The sequence below is a fragment of the Dermacentor andersoni genome, chromosome 6 (assembly GCF_023375885.2).
Source record: "Dermacentor andersoni chromosome 6, qqDerAnde1_hic_scaffold, whole genome shotgun sequence".
NCBI lineage: Eukaryota > Metazoa > Arthropoda > Arachnida > Ixodida > Ixodidae > Dermacentor > Dermacentor andersoni.
Genome location: NC_092819.1, coordinates 38,115,633 through 38,134,553, shown reverse-complemented (window position 1 = coordinate 38,134,553; position 18,921 = coordinate 38,115,633). Strand labels below are relative to the sequence as shown.

Below are 18,921 nucleotides of genomic sequence, written 5' to 3'. Positions count from 1 at the left end.
CCATTCTTTTTGGCAGAGACACGTAGAGAGCCTCGATGAAGGCTTTGTCATCTTGAAGATGTTTCCACTCGCGCTTTATGGCTTCCCACAGTTCATCACTGGTCGTCGAGTCCAAGGAGAGTCTTGAAAGGTTAGCCTTCATACGTGCCCAAACATGTTCTATGATGTTCATGTCTGCACCCTTCGCACACCACTCCAAGCTCCTTACCCCTAGTTCGCCTAAAAGACGTGCCACGACCTTTGCTGTGTGAACGGGAGACAAGTCCTGCTGGAATAGATAATACCCATCCGGGTGTGGACCATTCAGTGCATAGGGGGATCATCTCGTGCTCCAGCAATGTGCAATATGCAGAACTCGTAAATCTCCCAGGGATTCTTACAATGGGACTTAGGCCATCCCGCGAAATAGCCGCCCACACGTTTACTGACGTGCGTCCACTTGCGGCCACCTGCTTGACGTTCTGCGGAGAGAAGCGCGTATGCTCCATGCGCCACACTCTTCTCTGCTGGTCCCAGCGGCTTGAGAACGTAGATTCATCAGAGAAGATGACATATTTCCAATCCTCGACCTTCCAGCTGCGGTGATCGACAGCGAACTTTAGGCGAGCAGTCTTGTTGGCAACTGTGAGAAGGGGGCTTCTGAGCAGCGATACGACTACGGAGGGCGGCTTCCCTTAGCCTTCGCCGCACCGTGCTGTCGCTTACATGTTCCAGGGCAAGAGTACTGCGCACCTCCTTCGCATTTAGAAATGGCTTCTCGTTGACTGCAGCAACAATTTGTAGGTCTTGATCCGCCGACGTGGCGCGAGGTCGCCTCTCGTGCGGCGCATCCTTAATGCGTCCTTCATCTCGGTACGCCTGCACTATCCTGTTGACTGTGTTCAACCGGCAGCCCGTCAAGGCAGCAATGTTTCGCTGCGAGTAAGCTTTCTTCGACAACTCAACGACTTCTTCCCGCTTATTCAACGGCACTCGAGACATCGCAGGACGCTGAAACGCACTTCTAACCGCGGGAAGTCGTGGTCTCCCTTATAAGCATTTGCCACGAAAAAGAAATTAAAGATGCGCGTCGGCCGTGACGTCCGTTTTTACTTCTTTTCTTGTTCATCAAAGATTCGAACGTTTCCATGAAAGGTGCGACTGGCCTTACGATAGACCTTTTAAGAAGTCGGCCAGAAAATATTCCCTGTCGCATGCTTGCAAATATCTAAGAATCGGGTCTGACCGCTCCACATACGCACACTCAGACAAAGAAAAAAGGAACAAAAAGGTTAACAGCGGTATTTTGCGCTGAACTACAGACAGCGCGGCCCACGCTCTGCATGCCATAACCGCCTTATCATCGCTAGCGCCCGGTGACATGCAATCCGGTGCCGTTACGCAGCAACGCTAGTGAGGCGGGAGTGCCGACAGTTGGCGGAACCACGGCGCCCTTTCCACTTTGTTTCCTACAGCGGCCGCAACGCATCGCCCCACGTCGGTTTCGAGGCTATTTCCCACGCGCTCGCGTGTTCCTGCTCATATTGCTCACGATACTACGGTGGGCGCTCTCGAACTGTGGAGGCATTGTACGGCGCACGGCTCAGTCTAACGACGGCACAGCTATTCGAGCCGCCGCCCCCAGCTTGTCGTCGTTATCTCCCAGTGTCCTCTGTTACGTCTTACCGGTCATCCGAATATAGCGAGCCGACCATAAAGATAAACCGCGTTGCCGCATATCGAGACGACCTGCTGGTGCCCGAGGAAGTTGCAACACAGTATGGACGTAGGTGAAAACATTTTGCTTCTTTGAGAGACGTCACAATATGAAATGCCCTCAGATGGTACTTCAGGTTTCAAGCATCATGCCAAATTTATCTTTTATCTTTATGCCTTTAACTCCAACTCTGAGATATATTTGTATTCTTACCGCAGTTTTGCTGACTTCATCCTAAACTAAGCAAACTTAACACCACTCTTACCTACCACCGCTTGTAATATCGAGTGCCCGAATTCCTCACATTCTTTAACTTCACTCCAGAAATTGTCTGCTTGCTGCTTTCTTCATGTTGTAGCCTCTGGGTGCCGGCCGATAGAAAACGTGGCGTTTGATCTTAAAAATTAGGAAAAGGCTCGTATTACATGTGCACTAGAAAGAAGAAAAGAAATATATTAAATGCACATGATTGCACCGTCTGTTTGTCATGCTCATGATTTTATGATGATTTTATGCCTTACGATAACTTTTAGCCCTTTCAGGTGCTGTTTACACAGTTGTGTATGCCAAGATTGTGCATCAACAGCAAAAAATAAAGATATGCAATGATATTTAAAATGTGTCACATGCACCTTGAAACATTTCCGATTGGAGTGGTGCTGAGAGTTTGAATAACATGTGCAAAATATTTGAGTGAAACGAGTGAGAATGTATACACTGTTTTTTATGGGCGTCACCAGTCATTTACGGGCAGTCGGCTCCGTCTAGCATTGCAGCTGGGTATACGCTCGGCCGTAGTTTCTGGCGTGTGTTTTCGCGCTCGTGCGGTCTGTTTAGTGTGGCGTGCGTCTTCTACGCGGTAAACGGTTCTGTGAGACGTACTGAAGTGGTTTAAGTCGGTATGGCCGGTCTCTCTGCTGGCGTTGGGGCGGACGGAGCACGCACCGCGATATGTGCGCGAGTGTTTGAGCCCACAATCAGCCTCGGAGATCAATTGTGTATTTCTTAATGTTCCATTCATAATGCGACTTTATTGCAGCATTATCCTCTAGTTCTAAGCTGCGGTTTAGGAGCAATGAAACATACGCGACAATCGTAACGGCGTGGGTACCGTTCTGCTACAATAGGAACTGCGCTGTTATACTTTGACAAGTGTTCAAACTGTTAGCCGCAGATTACATTGCGTGACTATTTGGTTCGGTGGATGAGGTTTCCAGCCATGAATAGTTTTGGTTAAACAGCATAGCTTACAGTATGAATTAAGCTTGTCCAGCAAAGCGACCGTTTACGAACTGCACCAGCGTCCTAAGCAGTGGTAGGTGCTGGATTACAGATATATTTGTTCGATATAACGCATGGTCTAAGCATACGGCATCGACGATTATAGATACACGTTGTGCGGCGTGACTATGCGAGGTCGTATTGCGGCGTTAGCCCGTTTTCTCTTTATTTTTCGAGGAAGAGGACAACCGATTTATTTTTCGGTTGTGTTCGTTCCGTTCTCTACGACGCACTCACGCGTATTACGGAAATTTTGTCTTCAAAAATAGCCATCGAATTCTTATTAGAGAGTTTTAGAATAGGGGCCCCAAACGTTTTGGGGCCCCAAAAAAATAGCGTCGAAGCCACTGCGCATGCTCAAGACGCAAACTGCCTTTGGGTTTTGCGTTGGGAACGCTATTTCACCGATTTAGAGGGAGCCCAAATAGCGGCCCCAAAAGTTTTGCGTCGGCAAACATGGCGGCACCCATCGATGCGACGGCTCTAACCTAGCACCAAACTGGGTTCGATTCGTGATAATGCGTGAAGTTCTCAAGCTAGGAGAAGTGACTGCGGTTATCGCTTTCTCTCAACTAGCGTGTGTTATGAAGATTGCCTCATTAGACGCCGCTGATTTTGAATTCGATTGTGGATTTTATGGCTCGTAGGCCTAACACGGCTAAGCTTGGCTGGTGAAGGCACGTAAAGTTGGTTTGCTCAAAACAAAGCGCAACTAATTGTTTTCTGCTTACAAAATAACCTCTAAATTGTAATTAAATGCCAATACACGAAAGTCAAAATTATTATTCCTATCATAAAATGGTATATTTTATTAAATTATTTCTAATAGCTTTTCTTTGACGCCGTAGTGGCGCTATCAGCGCAAGACGCTATCCGCAAACGTAAAACCCTATTCTAAAGCTCTTCCCTCCTACGTGCCCCAACGCTAACACCCGCAAAGCTCTTTGGGGCCCCAAACTATTGGGGCCCCTATTCTAAAACTCTATTATGCGATCCCTCTCATATATTATGGCTTTTGTTAGCTGAGGGACTAGCGACACCTGTCGGCAAGCAGAAGAAGTACGGCAAGCGACTGGCGCCCAGGGATGAATCTCCGCATGGCTGCCATTGGCTGCTTTGAAGCAGACGCTCTTTCGACGCTAGCGCCAAGGTCCCCTTCAGTTACGGCCCTCAGAGGAGGGCGATGCTTTAACAAAATGGCGGCGCACACGATTGTTTACGTTGGTATGGCAACAGGAACAGCAGCCGCGCGGCGCTTCCTAGCTCTTCCTAGCGTTTCTTTTTAATTATGTCCATGTCCTTACTCGTCCGTGTCTTATTTAGCGCAATTCCCTTCTTTAAGTATGTACGACCGACTCGCCCAACAACGTGCTCTCCTTAATTATGCCGACCCGCTCCGCTCTCTTTCCCCCTTTCCCCCCATGCCGCGCGCACCGCTTACTTTTGTTTTTTTGACCTGTATGCGGCGCCTTCTCGTTTTTTTTTTTTTTTTCCTAATCGCGCGCGCGCGCTACGCCGCGCATTGGGATTGCTTGGGAGCTGGCGCGTGGTGCGCCGTGGGCTGTGTGTTATACCATACTTGTACCATACCTTACTTATATTATACCAGCGTATGCCGGGACATAAAAAAATTCCACTTCCAACACAACAGATCTTTGGTCGTGCTTTATTGACATTGTTTCCGAAAATTTTTTTTTCTTATAATGTGGTGTGATAAACAAGCTCGAAAAATGAAGACCAAAGTGTAGACGAGATTCTGATATATGCACTAAAATATTGCACAAAACTGGACAGCGTGTGTGACATATATAGTCATGACAACTAAAGAAAGCGAAAATTCACTGGCAATGGCAAAAACAATGGCACGCAAGATACCTAAAAAATACAATGAAAAGCAAAGATTTGTTTGTTGGCAGTCATACGAAAAAAGAAACTGGAAATTAATTACTTATATATACCTGCACAAAAGTATGAAATGCGCGACATGTTCATTACAACTGAACAAAATGAAAAAGCAGACATGGCAGAACAAAAACATTGCACTAATAAGAGAAATACACATTATTTTGCACTTGGCCACAAATTTAGTAATGGTGGCAAGGAGGAACAGAAGGTAGTCAGCTTTTGCAGCGGCATGCACATACAAAACATTCGCAAAAAAGGCCTATTCTTCAATCAGAGACCAGGTGAAATTAGCCAACAACACTTTTCTTTTACCACGAATGCAATGCTTAGCGGTAAAATTACGTCACTTAAGGCACTAAGCCATACCTACCGGGCACTCCGTGTAATAAACACAAACTGCAAAAGTCTGCATATAGGACACTTGCAATGCTCATGCTTTCCAGAAGAAAAAAAAGCGTATTATGCCTACAAACGAAGGATGTTCGCGCAGATTTCCCATCGGCAATTACTGAGATATTACATAAACACGAACGGTAATTTTTCAGCCGTTAGTACGTTTGTAGAACGGTGACACACAGAAAAAGCACTGAGGGCGGACTAGAAAGCTGGGCGAGTTAGTAAAGTTACAGAATGAGACTTGGCGCAGGAAAACAAGTCATAAACTAGGCGACAATGAGGAGGAACATCTATCTGTCAGCTTTCTCTACCGGTAAGAGGGAAGTATAGCGCAGTCAAGGCGCAAGGACGTCCGGAGACTCATGGAGCACACGCATGCAGAGGGCCGTGTTCGTGTACATGCGTCTTACGTCCTTGGGTCTGCACGCTCACCTGTCGTGTTTAGGCACCGGGAAGAACCTCGCAGGGCTTGTTTTTGAGGTATTTGTGCACCACTGCATGATGGACGAGCGGTGTGAGTCGTGAAACCGGTGAAACATCGCGGAGCACGAGCACTCGGCTATCGAAGACAACGAAACTGATGAAAATGCCCCCACCAGTCAACGTATAGCAGCGCACGCTTCCCGATAACAGCAGATAACGAAACATGAAACTTGCATATGCAGCGGGCTAAGCTGGCGCTGGGCCGGCGGGCGCACGCGAGGGCAGTCGAAAGTGAGGGAGTTGCAGGGGAGGGCAAGGGGAGAGGAGCGAAAGGGCGCAGCGTCCTGGTTCGGCGTGCGCCGCGCACGCCGATCTAAGAGGCCGTGCAAGGGAAGCGGAGTTGCTTTTCCGCCCTCCCGACAGATGGCGCCAATTACCTCTGCCACGGAAGTGGTGTAGTTTCCGAGGCCGGACTGGCGAGCGAGACGTGAAAAGACATATCACGTTACGACGAGCGTTCGGAATGGGAAGACGCGCTTGCCGAGAGCTGATCATGCAATCTGTAACCATAGTTAATAAATCCAGTTGTTTTTGATCATTGGTCGTGCCATCACGTGCGTCAACCACTGACACTTTACAGGGCAAATATGCAATGCCAACGCCCATAGCTTATATATGTATCATACTGGTTCACCAACCGCAGTATATCGCTGTGTTCAGCAGCGCCATCGGCCTCATGACGTCGCGAGGCGGCCAACCAATCGCAGGCAGAAACGAGGTGCACGAGCTGCCCCGAGCCTGCTGCTGCACTTTTCGTCGAAATAAAATCTGTTTGCGCTTTCTTTCACTCAATTTCGATGCGATATTTGAATTTGGAGGGTTGAAAACCATTACGTACAGCTCCTCACTCATTTTTTCTGGAAAACTCTTTGGCTTCCCTTTAAAGGTGGGCCCATATGATCTAAGGATTCCTTTCACTCAATTTTATTTATTTATTTATTATCATTAACCAATCACAGCCAGCTAATTTTGAAGATATCATTGCCAGAGCGCATTGTTCAGACCAGTGACGAAGTACAGGGAGGAATATTGAAAGAGAATCAATACATTATACCAGCTCTGCATTTCATACACACGCCAAACAATGCATGTGATAACAGTAGAGTGTTGCAGCATAGCTCTGCCATTTAACGTTGTTGCCCAAGCCTCCCTCTGGCTGCTTAATGCACAATGGCTTATGCACCCTGTGAAGTGGCACAAATGAACTGCGGTGTTTGCTTCCCTGTGCAGGTGAGCAACATAGTGAGCCTGTACCGGGAGATAGCCCGAGTACCAGAGGCACGAGATGCATTTGTGCAACTGGGCCAGGATGGTCAGTCCTTGACTCTGCACACCCTGTGGGAGGTACGTGATGTGGAACAGGGGGAACAGGCCCGCTTCTCTCGCCACCACCTGGGCTTGTTCGATGAGCAGAACAAGCTATGCTTCCAGGCTGTTGGTCATCCTCAGGACTGTTCATCTGAGTGAGTGTTGACCTCTTTCAAAGGAGCCATGTCATGCTGAATACGTTGGTTCTTATCAGATTATCAAAGCTAGCTATACTAGCATTGGATTGACTCAGTAGAAAACAGTCTGATACTTGAAATGTTGATGGCTCCTCTCCTTTTATAGAGTAATTCTTGGGTGAGACACGTAGTATTCGCAATGAGGGTAATAGGTATCCATAGTAAGGACAAATATTTTTTACTTTTCATACTTTTCTATTTTAATAAATTGTTCAACATATAGTGTGTATCCACATATGTCTGACGTGTAGTGCTCACACAAGCTTGAGCTGAGCCGAGCTCTGCAGTCAGGACTTTGTGTTAGCTGGGACAGAGTTTTTTTGTTACAATAATAATAATCACTTGATTGATTGATTGAGTGAGTGATTGATCGATTGATTGATTATTGGGTGAGTAAAGGACCCCAGTGCTGCATATAGGGCATTCACTCCAGCAAATTCAACCTGGACATTCATGCGATTTCTTCTATTTTTACTTCTTGCAGAATTTTAACAGCATTTTCTCAGTCTGGATCATACAAGGCTGTCTTGAGGAAAGTCACCAAGAAAGGAGAACCCAAACAGATGATGGAGGTTTGTGTCTTGTGTTTTCTTTTATTTGAGGCAAGCTTAATGACTGTGCATAACATTGGTATGACAGGGTTAAATCTTTGCCATATCATTCAGATGTTATGTCACTTTGAACTGAATATATATATATATATATATGTATGTTGCTGTTTAAAGGTTGCCTTGCTGCATACGCACCTTATAGTAGGTTACCTGACTCCAACCACATATCGCCAAATTGGCCTCCGTAGTAGCCCAAAAGTAGCCAGAAATTAGTGTTTTTTGTGACGTGATTCCTTGAAGATAAATTATTTCCCGCAAGGAAATTTACAATTTAGTTTCATGGAAAGCAGAAGGCCAAGATTTCACCAGAGGCTTACACTATAGCCACTGAATAAGCCCTCAAAAAGGCACTAAATTACATTTCCTGTTCTTGCAAATGGACATTTGATAAGTCAGGGTTTCTCACCTCAAAGATTTATTGTGGCTTTATTCTGGTATGTAGAAGAGGCATTTTAAACGTGTATTCTCATATGTGGCCAAAATATGTCATGTTTCACTCTTTTTCTGCACTCACAATGCCAGTTCAAGGAGTGCAGCAATCAGTGGCGTCACTATAGGGTCTGCAGCACCCCTGGTGGTGGTGGCCTGCCATTACCCCCCCCCCATTTCATTCTTATTTTAAGCAGTGGAGCATAACTTTATCCTCATGGCTTGCTTCAGCATGTAGTTTGTTCTATAGCTAATGACTAACTATCTTTATTTCTTTTTGAAATGTCTAAAGTAATGAGGGCATACACAACTTCTAATTCAGCACATCATCACATTGAAAGTGCATATTTATGTGTTTATCTTGTATTAACATGCAGAAAAAACGGGTGTGTTATTTAAAGAAAGAACACTTCTGCCCAGATTAACATTACAGAAATAAATGTGCATATAAAACCCAAGAAATCCTAACCTTGAGCTTGTAGGAAGACCTGTAGCGATATACGCATGCATGTTTTTATGCACGTGTATGCACAGAAACGCATAGCCGCGTGCAGTGCACATTGCATATGTAGCTGCATAGGTACATATACAAGAATCGATTATCCACATTTTTTAAGTGAAGTTGAAAGAAGCATCTCGGAAACTAGAAAGGGGAGAGACACGAAGATGAGCCAGAAAGAATAGGCAACAAGGTGAAGTAAAATACAGTCTCAGTAGAACGTGTGGTACTTTAAAGGAGCTTTCATAAGAAAATTAAAGCACAAATTTATGCTAATCCCGCACTATCCGCTAGCGCAGTCGATCCCGGTGGGAAAGTATTTCTATGACTGCAATTACAATGATTGCAACGTGAGTCACTATAAGTAATTAAACTTTGCTAAGGGCACCCTCCTACAAATTTCCATTCTTTTTTGTTTTTCTGTAGTCGGAGCATATACAGGGTGTTTCAGCTAACTTTAGCCAGAGTTAAAAAATATGCCAATGCACTCTAAGACGACACGACCAAATGCATCTTGCTCACTTTTGTATGTAGAGTGCCACGCTATTTCTTGTATTTTGCATAATTAGATAAATTAGCCAAGATTAATATACCAACTTCTGAAGCAACGAAGCTAGCAAAAAAATTCCAATTAGAAAGTTGCAGAGCGGTCTGCAACACATCCGAATAAACAGTTTCTGTCTTTCTATCTATTCAATATTAGTGTTTTTCAGCTTGCTGCGGATGCCCACGAAATACAAAAGAACGCCACGTGACATGCCCGCTTGCGCCTCGTGACTGCACTGCTCCCAAGTGTTCCGTGCACAAACGAACATAGCATTTAGCTGGGTGTGCTGCTGCTGCGTCTGCTTATCGTTGCCATGAACCGCCGCGAGGGAAGCACATCGCTGGTGTAAATCGCGCAGCCAACGCCTTCGTCACTGCCCTGTCGCCTTTTAAGCGGCAGCACGCCCTGATAGATGCTATGTTCATTTGTATGCAGACAGTTTGGGAGAGCTGCAATCACGGCGCGCAAGCAGGTATGTCACGTGGTATTTTTTTGTATTTCACGGGCATCGGCAGTAAGCTGAAAAACACTAATACTTAATAGATAGAAAGTTAGAAACTGTCTAATTGGACGTTTTGCAAATCACTCTACAACTTCCTAATTGAAATTTTTTGCCTAACTTTGTTGCTCTAGAAGTTGGTTAATTATTATTCACTAATTATCTAATTAAGCAAAATACAAAAGATAGCATGACACACTACACACAAAAGTGAGCAACATGCATTTTGTCGCGTTGCCTTAGAGTGCATCGGCATATCTTTAAACTCTGGCTAAGGTTAGCTGAAACACCCTGTATAGTGCCCCTGTTCGACTCGGCAAAAGGTTCCCAGCACCTTTTTGCTTCTTTGACGAATATTTTTTTGTCTTTTCGCCCCCCCCCCCCTTCCTTTCTCTGCCCAGCTGCACCCGGCACGGTATGCCCCCCCCCCCCCCCCCCACGCACACCTAGTGATGCCACTGGCAGCAATGCAGGCAAACTTATAATAGTGTAAATGCAGACTTTATGACAAATGCAGTTTCTTATTTTTCTCAAAGAAAAAAAAAAAACACTCACAGAAAAGAACAGACAAACAGCATCACTCAGTAAATGCGATGAGCAGTGGTATGCATTCAGCATAGTTATAGCTAATGACAATTTCACAAAACACAACACAATGCGTGAAACAATATCATAGATTACAAGATAAAATGCAGTAGAATAGATGGCAGCTGGACCTTAGAAGCAGAAATGTTGACAAACTGGCCACTTGGATACTTTGTCAAATTGATCAGCAAAGCTAGGCACTTAGGGAATGGTAGCTCCACTGATGATTTGCTGCATTTTTGCTGCCACCGAATTTGGTATGCGAGGGACAATTTCAAATGATCATCCGGTAAAATTATGATCTGGCATCCACCCCATTCGCAGCGTAGATTGTTTTCTGGGTCTAGGGGAGACGAGTTGTAAAGAGTGCGGGGGCTAGTTTTCATAAAGAAATGTGACCCAAAAATAACCACTTAGCCAGAAGGAAATTTTTGATGCCTACTCAGATAAGAACTAGCCCGATTTGGCTATTAATAGCCCAATCTGGTAACACTGGAAAACTTTCTTGAGCATCAGAAGTCAATATGAGTCTAACTGATGTGTAGTTTTTGCTAGTAACCACCATATAAAGCCAACAGACAGCAAATCCAAAGAAAAGCATAAGGAAGATTAACTATAGATTTTTAAACTGAATTGAAGAAATAAGGGAAAAAATTGACTCGGCATCCCGGCCTTGTGAAAGTGGATATTCAGCGAAACTATCACAAAACCACCACTACAACTGCTGAGGGGTGTATGCAATGCTTAATTTATGGTTCGGGTGCTCATTTTGTGCTTGTTCTTTATTGAAACATATGCTGTTCTGTGTGTTGTATGCGTGATTCCAATGAATGTATGCACTGTTCACTTCACTTTGCTAAGTGCTTGTAGCCTCCGCATTATCCATTGCATTTTTGCTTGCTTAGGGTGGATATGGGCTATTGCCGATGATGATAATTTCTGCTCACAAATGCACACGAAGAATGCCGACCACCGAGAGGCTGACAGCATCACTGTAAATGGGAAATGATAGCAGAAGAAGAAAAGGCAAATTGCCGTGTGTGGGAGCCAAACCCACAACCTCCACATGAGGCACGCATTTGCTCTACCAATTCGGTTACGAAAATGACTGCACCCTTCCTCCTGTATTAAACCTTGGAGCGTTAGCCAGCTGCATATCACTTTTGCTGAGTAACTTAAAAATTCAGTTTCCATTTCTCCCTTTGTCATTAACCAGAGAGTTTCGGTACCTCTAAATCATCTCCAAAATTGACATCGAAGGTTTGCAAACCCTGGTCTGCACTGAAGGTCTTTTCTGCAGGCCGGAAGCCGAGTGCACTTGTCACATTTACCATTTTATGACAGCTGTCTTCTCATATGATTGTTTTGCTTAATTGTTACCTCACTGTACAATTTTTTTTGCTCAGTTTTGGGACCAGAATATGAAGCTGGACTCAGTGGACTTGGAAGCTGTGAATGCTCACGGCAAGGTCCATGAGAGTGGTAAGTCACTAGCTCACTACATGTTTTCGACTGACCGTTATGTTGAGCTTATTCTTTGAAATGCACATGTGATGTACAAACACTGGTGTAGGCCTTTGCGTGTGGAGAAGAAAGCCTAAATGTTGGTCTTCCTGAGTAAATTTGCTGAAAAAGTGTTGTCACCACACATTGGCACTCGGCAGTTGCAAGAAGGCCTTTTGATGCATGTGCAGCTGAAAATTTTCTTCAAGGCTGAACCTGGTCATAAATATGGGCATTTAATGAGGCAAATTCAGTGTGTCTACACCTATTTAACATGCTCTTTCGAAGTTTGCTTTTCCAAAATAATAGGTATTTTGGAGTGGTTAAAAAATGTTATTCTCACTGGACTTCATAATAAACTAAGACCTTCAATAATGTTTCTGGAAATACATTAACATTCTGCTTGACAGCTAGCGTATGCAAATGCCTGTTTAGCTTCATGTGTGTCTGTACGTACGGGAACATAGCTCACTCCTTTACAGCTAGCTTCTCCACAATAATCGGCCTTTTGGGGAGAAGCTCACTTCTGTAGTTCCCTTTGTGCTACATGCGATAGCTAGAAAATACAGAAGCTCACAGGAAGATGGAGACTGAGTATTAGAGACGTTGCTGCCCTGATGAAGACTAGTCTCCTTGTCGAAACATTGACTCCAGCATCATTCTTTGTTCTACAGCATGTGAGAAAGAGTATTGCTGCCATGGTTCGACAGTGCAATGAATTTCAGCTTTGACTGGACAGGAAAGCTAAGTAGAATGGACTATCCTAGCCTGTAATAAACTCCAGAGATCCACTCAGCCTGGCAGCAAGGGCTCTAATGCCAGCTATAGTCTTAACCAGTGTCTGCATCAGACTGCGGGCGTCGAAGGTGCCTTGTTTAAAGATGTAGGAGCACAAGCTTAGGTTCCTGTCACCACATTGTCCTTCTAGCGCTTCTGCAAAGTTAAGTTATTCGACACAGTGTTGTGAGAAATGATGCCACAATTCATCCCTTTACCTGTAAACCTCATAGTCAATACACACCTATTGTTAATGGTTATGGGTGTTGGGGAGGAGGTCATGTGAATGCCCGTTGTGATCATGCTTTGTCGTTGTTAACTGTCATGCGCAGGAACTTTCAGCAGCTTCTCATGGTCCAACAGTGAGAACCAGCTACTCTACGTTGCTGAGAAGAAGCAGCCCAAGCGAGCATCCTACTTCAGCCGCACTGAAAAAGAAGTTGAGAAGGTATGGAGGTTTCAGCCTTAAACAGAAGTTGTTGCGTGGGTTTCTAATCCTTGAACTATGAGCTTAATTCATGCAAGGGTTCAGCCGGCAGAAGCACTTTAACCTGTCTTCTAAAACAATGCAATATTCAGTACAACTATTTCTAAATAGCCAAGCAAAGGAACAAGAGTTCAGGATCGCCAGGCAGCCTCTAGAGTCTGTGAAGGAGTATGTTTACCTAGGTCAATTACAGGGAACCCTGATTATGAGAAGGAAATTCATAGAAGAATAAAAATGGGTTGGATCGCATACAGCAGACATTGTCAGCTCCTGACTGGAAGCTTACCATTATCATTGAAAAGGAAGGTGTACAATAAGTGCATTTTACCAGTGCTGACATATGGGGCAGAGACTTGGAGGCTGACAAAGAAGCTTGAGAACAAGTTACGGACTGCGCAAAGCGCGATGGAACGAAGATTGCTAGGCATAACGTTAAGAGACAGAAAAAGAGTGGTTTGGATCAGAGAGCAAACGGGTATAGACAATATTCTAACTGACATCAAGAGAACAAAAATAGAGCTGGGCAGGTCACGTAATGCGCCGGTTAGATAACCGTTCGACCATTATGGTTACAGAATGGATACCGAGAGAAGGGAAACACAGCTTAGGACGGCAGAAGACTAGGTGGAGCGATGAACTTGGGAAATTCGTGGGCGGCAGTTGGAATCGGTTGGCGCAAGACAGGGGTAATTGGAGATTGCAGGGAGAGGCCTTCGTCCTGCAGTGGACATAAAACAGGCTGATGATGATGATGATTTCTGTAATTTACAACACATGTAGCAACACCTGCAAGTCTGCTTTGCTTGTGCTCTGCATAGTTTGTTTTTATGTTGCAGTCCAGCCCTGGGGGGAGGGACATGGTGGAGGTATTTCTAAAGTTAATATCTGCTTCCTTTCTTCATACTGGGTCACAGTCATTCTTTGTAGAGAACTTTAATGACTTGCAGAAGGGCACTGTTGAAAAACTGCCAGTGGCATGATTCAGTGCCACATGGGCAAATCTCATTCGATCCACACTTAGTAGGTAATGTTGTGTCATGTGAATGCACCTCAAGCAGTGCGAGTAGGAAATCGTACAAATGTTGAGCGTAAGCCTAAGTAGTCACACATGCAAGCTTCAAGATTACAAGTTTAAAATTCACAGCTCACATGTCTAAACCATTAATGCACAAGGACAAGGTTAATGAAATTACGATGCTAATTATGATGATGGTGCATCACCACTTATTCTTTGCAGGGTACAGAATTCTTGTACCGAGACAGCTGGGGTGAGTGTCACGTGGACCACTACCAGCCTGTGCTGTGCACCATCAATGTGTACAGCAGCGCCATCAATGTGCTGGACAACCTGCCCGAGAACATCTCGCCAGGGCAGGCCGTGTGGGCTCCTGAAGACCTGGGCATCCTCTTTGTTGGCTGGGAGGGCAGCCCCTGGAAGTTGGGGCTTATCTACTGCAACAACCGCAGGCAAGGGGGCTTTGTTACTTTTACTCCAATGGCTGTTACATGCTCTTCCCTGGCTGAAAATTATGCAAGGCAATGTTGTATAGTGTGATAGTCGTGATTGAAACCGGCAGCCCAATTAATAAAGAGTTTTAGCGAGTTGCTTAGTGTACTACTATTTGCGGAACATCAGGTTACTGGAAGGGTGTTCGACAACAAAGCTGGTAGGGACATCTTGTAATACAATGTTTAACTAAAGAGCAGACAAAGCTAATAGTACTGCATGCAGTCATTTTATGATTTTCCTTTGACGAAAACACTCTCACAATGCAAAAGTGTTTCAAACATACTGTAGTTGGACAAACGAGAAGAAAGGGGGTTAACCGAGGGGCCCGATTTGTATAAGTCATATCATGAGAAGCCAACAAACACTGACACCAAGGACAACATAGGGGAAATTACTTGAGCTTAATAAATGAAATAAAGTAACGATGAATTAACGGAAATTAAATTAGATGAAAAAACAACTTGCCGCAGGTGGGAACCGAACCCACAACTTTCGCATTTCGCGTGCGATGCTCTACCAATTGAGCTACCATGGTGGCGTTTCCTCATCCACTTTCTTGGGTATTTATGTGTACTAGTAGAACCCTGGGAGTGTTAGCCAGCGCCACCACTCACAGACCTTGTGACGGACGTGGAACGTCCTTTTTTGCCGCAGGCGTCACGAGAACGTGATCTTTTTGGGTGAAGGCAACTGGTCAATAAACCCACATATGCTACCTGAAGGCATCAATGTTGCCAGATTCGAGACCCTCGTTATGTAATAAACGAGGATAAAGGGGGTTAACCGAGGGGCCCGATTTGTATAAGTCATATCATGAGAAGCCAACAAACACTGACACCAAGGACAACATAGGAGAAATTACTTGTGCTTAATAAATGAAATAAAGTAACGATGAATTAACGGAAATTAAATTAGATGAAAAAACAACTTGCCGCAGGTGGGAACCGAACCCACAACTTTCGCATTTCGCGTGCGATGCTCTACCAATTGAGCTACCATGGTGGCGTTTCCTCATCCACTTTCTTGGGTATTTATGTGTACTAGTAGAACCCTGGGAGTGTTAGCCAGCGCCACCACTCACAGACCTTGTGACGGACGTGGAACGTCCTTTTTTGCCGCAGGCGTCACGAGAACGTGATCTTTTTGGGTGAAGGCAACTGGTCAATAAACCCACATATGCTACCTGAAGGCATCAATGTTGCCAGATTCGAGACCCTCGTTATGTAATAAACGAGGATAAAGGGGGTTAACCGAGGGGCCCGATTTGTATAAGTCATATCATGAGAAGCCAACAAACACTGACACCAAGGACAACATAGGAGAAATTACTTGTGCTTAATAAATGAAATAAAGTAACGATGAATTAATGGAAATTAAAGTAGATGAAAAAATAACTTGCCGCAGGTGGGAACCGAACCCACAACCTTCGCATTTCGTGCATTTTCATATAGTTGGACAAAGTGTCACAACATGTCGCTGCCGGCGTTGCTACTGTTATCCATGGCTCTGGTAAACCAGTAATCCATAAACAGGAAGAAGATTACCCACAAGCTAAAATGCGCATCATGTCTTCATATAAGCTTCTTGCTAGCACTAAGCAGCGATGACTTTTGAACCACTGTCATCTGCCGCATTCTTCCTGAAGTAACTTGCGAGCTGGCCCTTAACTCTTTCCTAACTGCAGGAAATGACGAAAATTTTACCAATTTCCCCAAAATTTTCCAGAAATGCAGCCCGCAGGCAACAATGTTTTCAATGCAAGAATTCAAGCAGGCTATATAAAGAGAAAGTCTACACGCAGTGCCACTGACATCGACAAATGCTGGCATCTGTTGCCACAAACTGCAACTAGAAGCAAGATGATGGATACAGCAGAACCTTATTGATACTGTCTCGTTTGTTATGCTTTCCCGGTTCTTGCAGTCTGAAGCATCAGTCCTATTTAGTTCCCACAGAGTCGTGTGCATTAGATTCCTGTTTCTTATGTTTCCCTTTTTGGTTGTTCCGTCCAATAACCATGACAGCACACCACCAACACTTACAGTAACCGTCGCTGTTGTGACCTTTAGCGCCTTGCATTTTTGCCTTAGTGTACACGGCTATGCAGCAACCGAAAAGGAGCAGCGAGTGCTTGAAAAGGAGCTGTTACAGTGAAACCTCGTTAAACCATAGCTGGCCGGAGCTCGGAAAAAGTATGTCCTAAACGGTAGTACTGCTTAACCGAAATAGCATGAGATCGCCCACTTACCTGTCAAAAACGAAACTCGGAGATAGTGCAATGAAAGAGCAAAAAAAATGCAGTATTTATTCACTTCGCGCGACAAAAGTGCTATTTTCGCTTGATGCTGCGGCAGCCTAGCAGAGACGACAACGGCCTCAAACTTACTAAAGCTGCGAGCCAGCTTTTCAGCCAGCCCCCTCTTCTCGGCAAACACTAGCCTGGCAGATTCCTCATTGGCGTTGCAAATTCTCTGCGCACGAGTGTGGTAGTGCTGCAGAAGTCGCGGGGCGCCTTTTTCATTGCGGGTTGCCGTTCTCGTCACGACGATTGCATTCATGAGGCTGACATAATACGCATCTTCTGCCACTGTCGGGCCTGAATCGCCTGTGCTGTTGCTTTCCGTGTCATCCTCATCACTGTTCTTATGCGACACTACGGCAACAATAGAGGCAACGATGGTGAAAAGTCTAACCTCGTAGCCGACATCTCTTCACAGTTGCAGCAGCACTGCCGAGCAACTTCTTCGCATTCCAAATGTCACACACCGTAGTCAAAGGTCACGCGTCAGCGCCGACTTCCTTATGCCACGTTCGATAGCATGAACAATCTCTAATTTTTCTTCTATGCTGAGCACCCAGCGTTTTTTTATCTGATCTTCGGCATGACGCGAGTCCTAGCTTGCACGATGCCACAACGCTGTCTGGCACGGCACTGAAATGATGTTGATGTGGCTTCATGCGCAAATGCACAGAGTGCTTGGAGGCCGTTGGTCTGGTTTCTGAGGCTTGTTGTTCTGCCGGGCCGCCCGATGGAGAAGATGCACTGCCGTGATTGCGTGACGAAAATTGGAAACACTACGTGTTAACCGACACGTACGCAATAAGCTGGTACGGTTTATCCAGATACAAAACGCATTATGTTCAGTGGCTGCTGAGTCGGGGATTTGACTTTACTACTTTTAAAATGAAACTGCTGTATAAGCGAGTACGATTCAACAAGGTTTTACTGTATTACGGAACATTTGACACAAGCACCGGATGGAAATCACAAGCTCCATTTAGTGTGATTCAGATATACGACATCTCCAAAAAAAGTGTTTAGTGCTCAGTCTAACTAACCAGCAGCAATGATGAGCTTTGTTTAGCGGGTTTTAAATAGTTTGTTTGCTTTTTATTCAACTTCAAATAGAGTGCATAGTTCATTGCTTTGTCTGTAGTGCTGTCGCAAGCTTTTATTGGATGCTACGTTTCCCCAAATCATGGATATTTTTTTCTGCTCCCCTAAGAAACATATTAATGGGGCTTTAGTGCGTACCAATTATCTATTCATACTGGCAGGTATTTTTCCACATGGTGACCACACTCATCATCGGCTATATTGGTGGCAATTCCAGTAACAACCATTCTCGTCAGCAGTAGAGAATTAACAGAAGTGAGCGAAAATTTTACAGCACTGCTGATGTCCTGCTGTCTTACTATAAAGTATATTTTGATGGCTTCTTCTTTATGCAGGTCTCGCTTGTATTACTACGAATTTGAGACAGACAATTACGGTAAGCACTACACACATTGTTTGATTTGCTTGCCATTCCAAGGTGTAGAACATCGTGATTGCTGTGTTGCTGGAGTGCGCGTATGCTGTATTGAAGTGGCAAGCTCTTTGTAATGCCTAATGTCAAGTTCCTTGCTTTTTGGAATGTTGCAAGCACAAAAAAATGCAGTTTGTGCTAGAATGCCTCATAACCTATGGTGCAGCTGAGACCTCTTCTATACAGTGGGCTCTCCAGTGATCATGGATGTTGATGTTTGTCCCTTGGGCTTCTTGGTGCTCTGGGGGTATTCATAACTAGAGCTCTTTGATTTGGCTGCACTTTCAGCACTAGTTAAGTGCTGAAAGTACAGTACAGTACAGTTGTGGGAGATACGGGGTTCTCCTCCGTACTCTTGGGACAAAGGAACGACAGTACACAGTAGTGCAAACAATCACA

At 44.8% G+C, this 18,921-nt stretch overlaps 1 protein-coding gene across 2 annotated transcripts in view; it reads left to right on the top strand.

Moving 5' to 3' along the window:
• The window catches only part of LOC126521924 (acylamino-acid-releasing enzyme-like), a 52,720-nt gene that overhangs the window by 15,376 nt on the left and 18,423 nt on the right, over positions 1–18,921 (top strand). The window contains exons 1-7 of one of the 2 annotated variants that reach the window (XM_055066175.2): positions 1,540–1,765; positions 6,992–7,224; positions 7,751–7,838; positions 11,843–11,918; positions 13,049–13,164; positions 14,441–14,670; positions 18,446–18,486. In XM_055066175.2, coding sequence (XP_054922150.2) covers positions 1,760–1,765; positions 6,992–7,224; positions 7,751–7,838; positions 11,843–11,918; positions 13,049–13,164; positions 14,441–14,670; positions 18,446–18,486 — 790 coding nt within the window. In that variant the 5' untranslated portion in view covers positions 1,540–1,759. Of the gene's footprint in view, positions 1–1,539; positions 1,766–6,991; positions 7,225–7,750; positions 7,839–11,842; positions 11,919–13,048; positions 13,165–14,440; positions 14,671–18,445; positions 18,487–18,921 lie in introns of those variants that run through there. The other variant, XM_050170671.3, reaches the window with a different exon arrangement.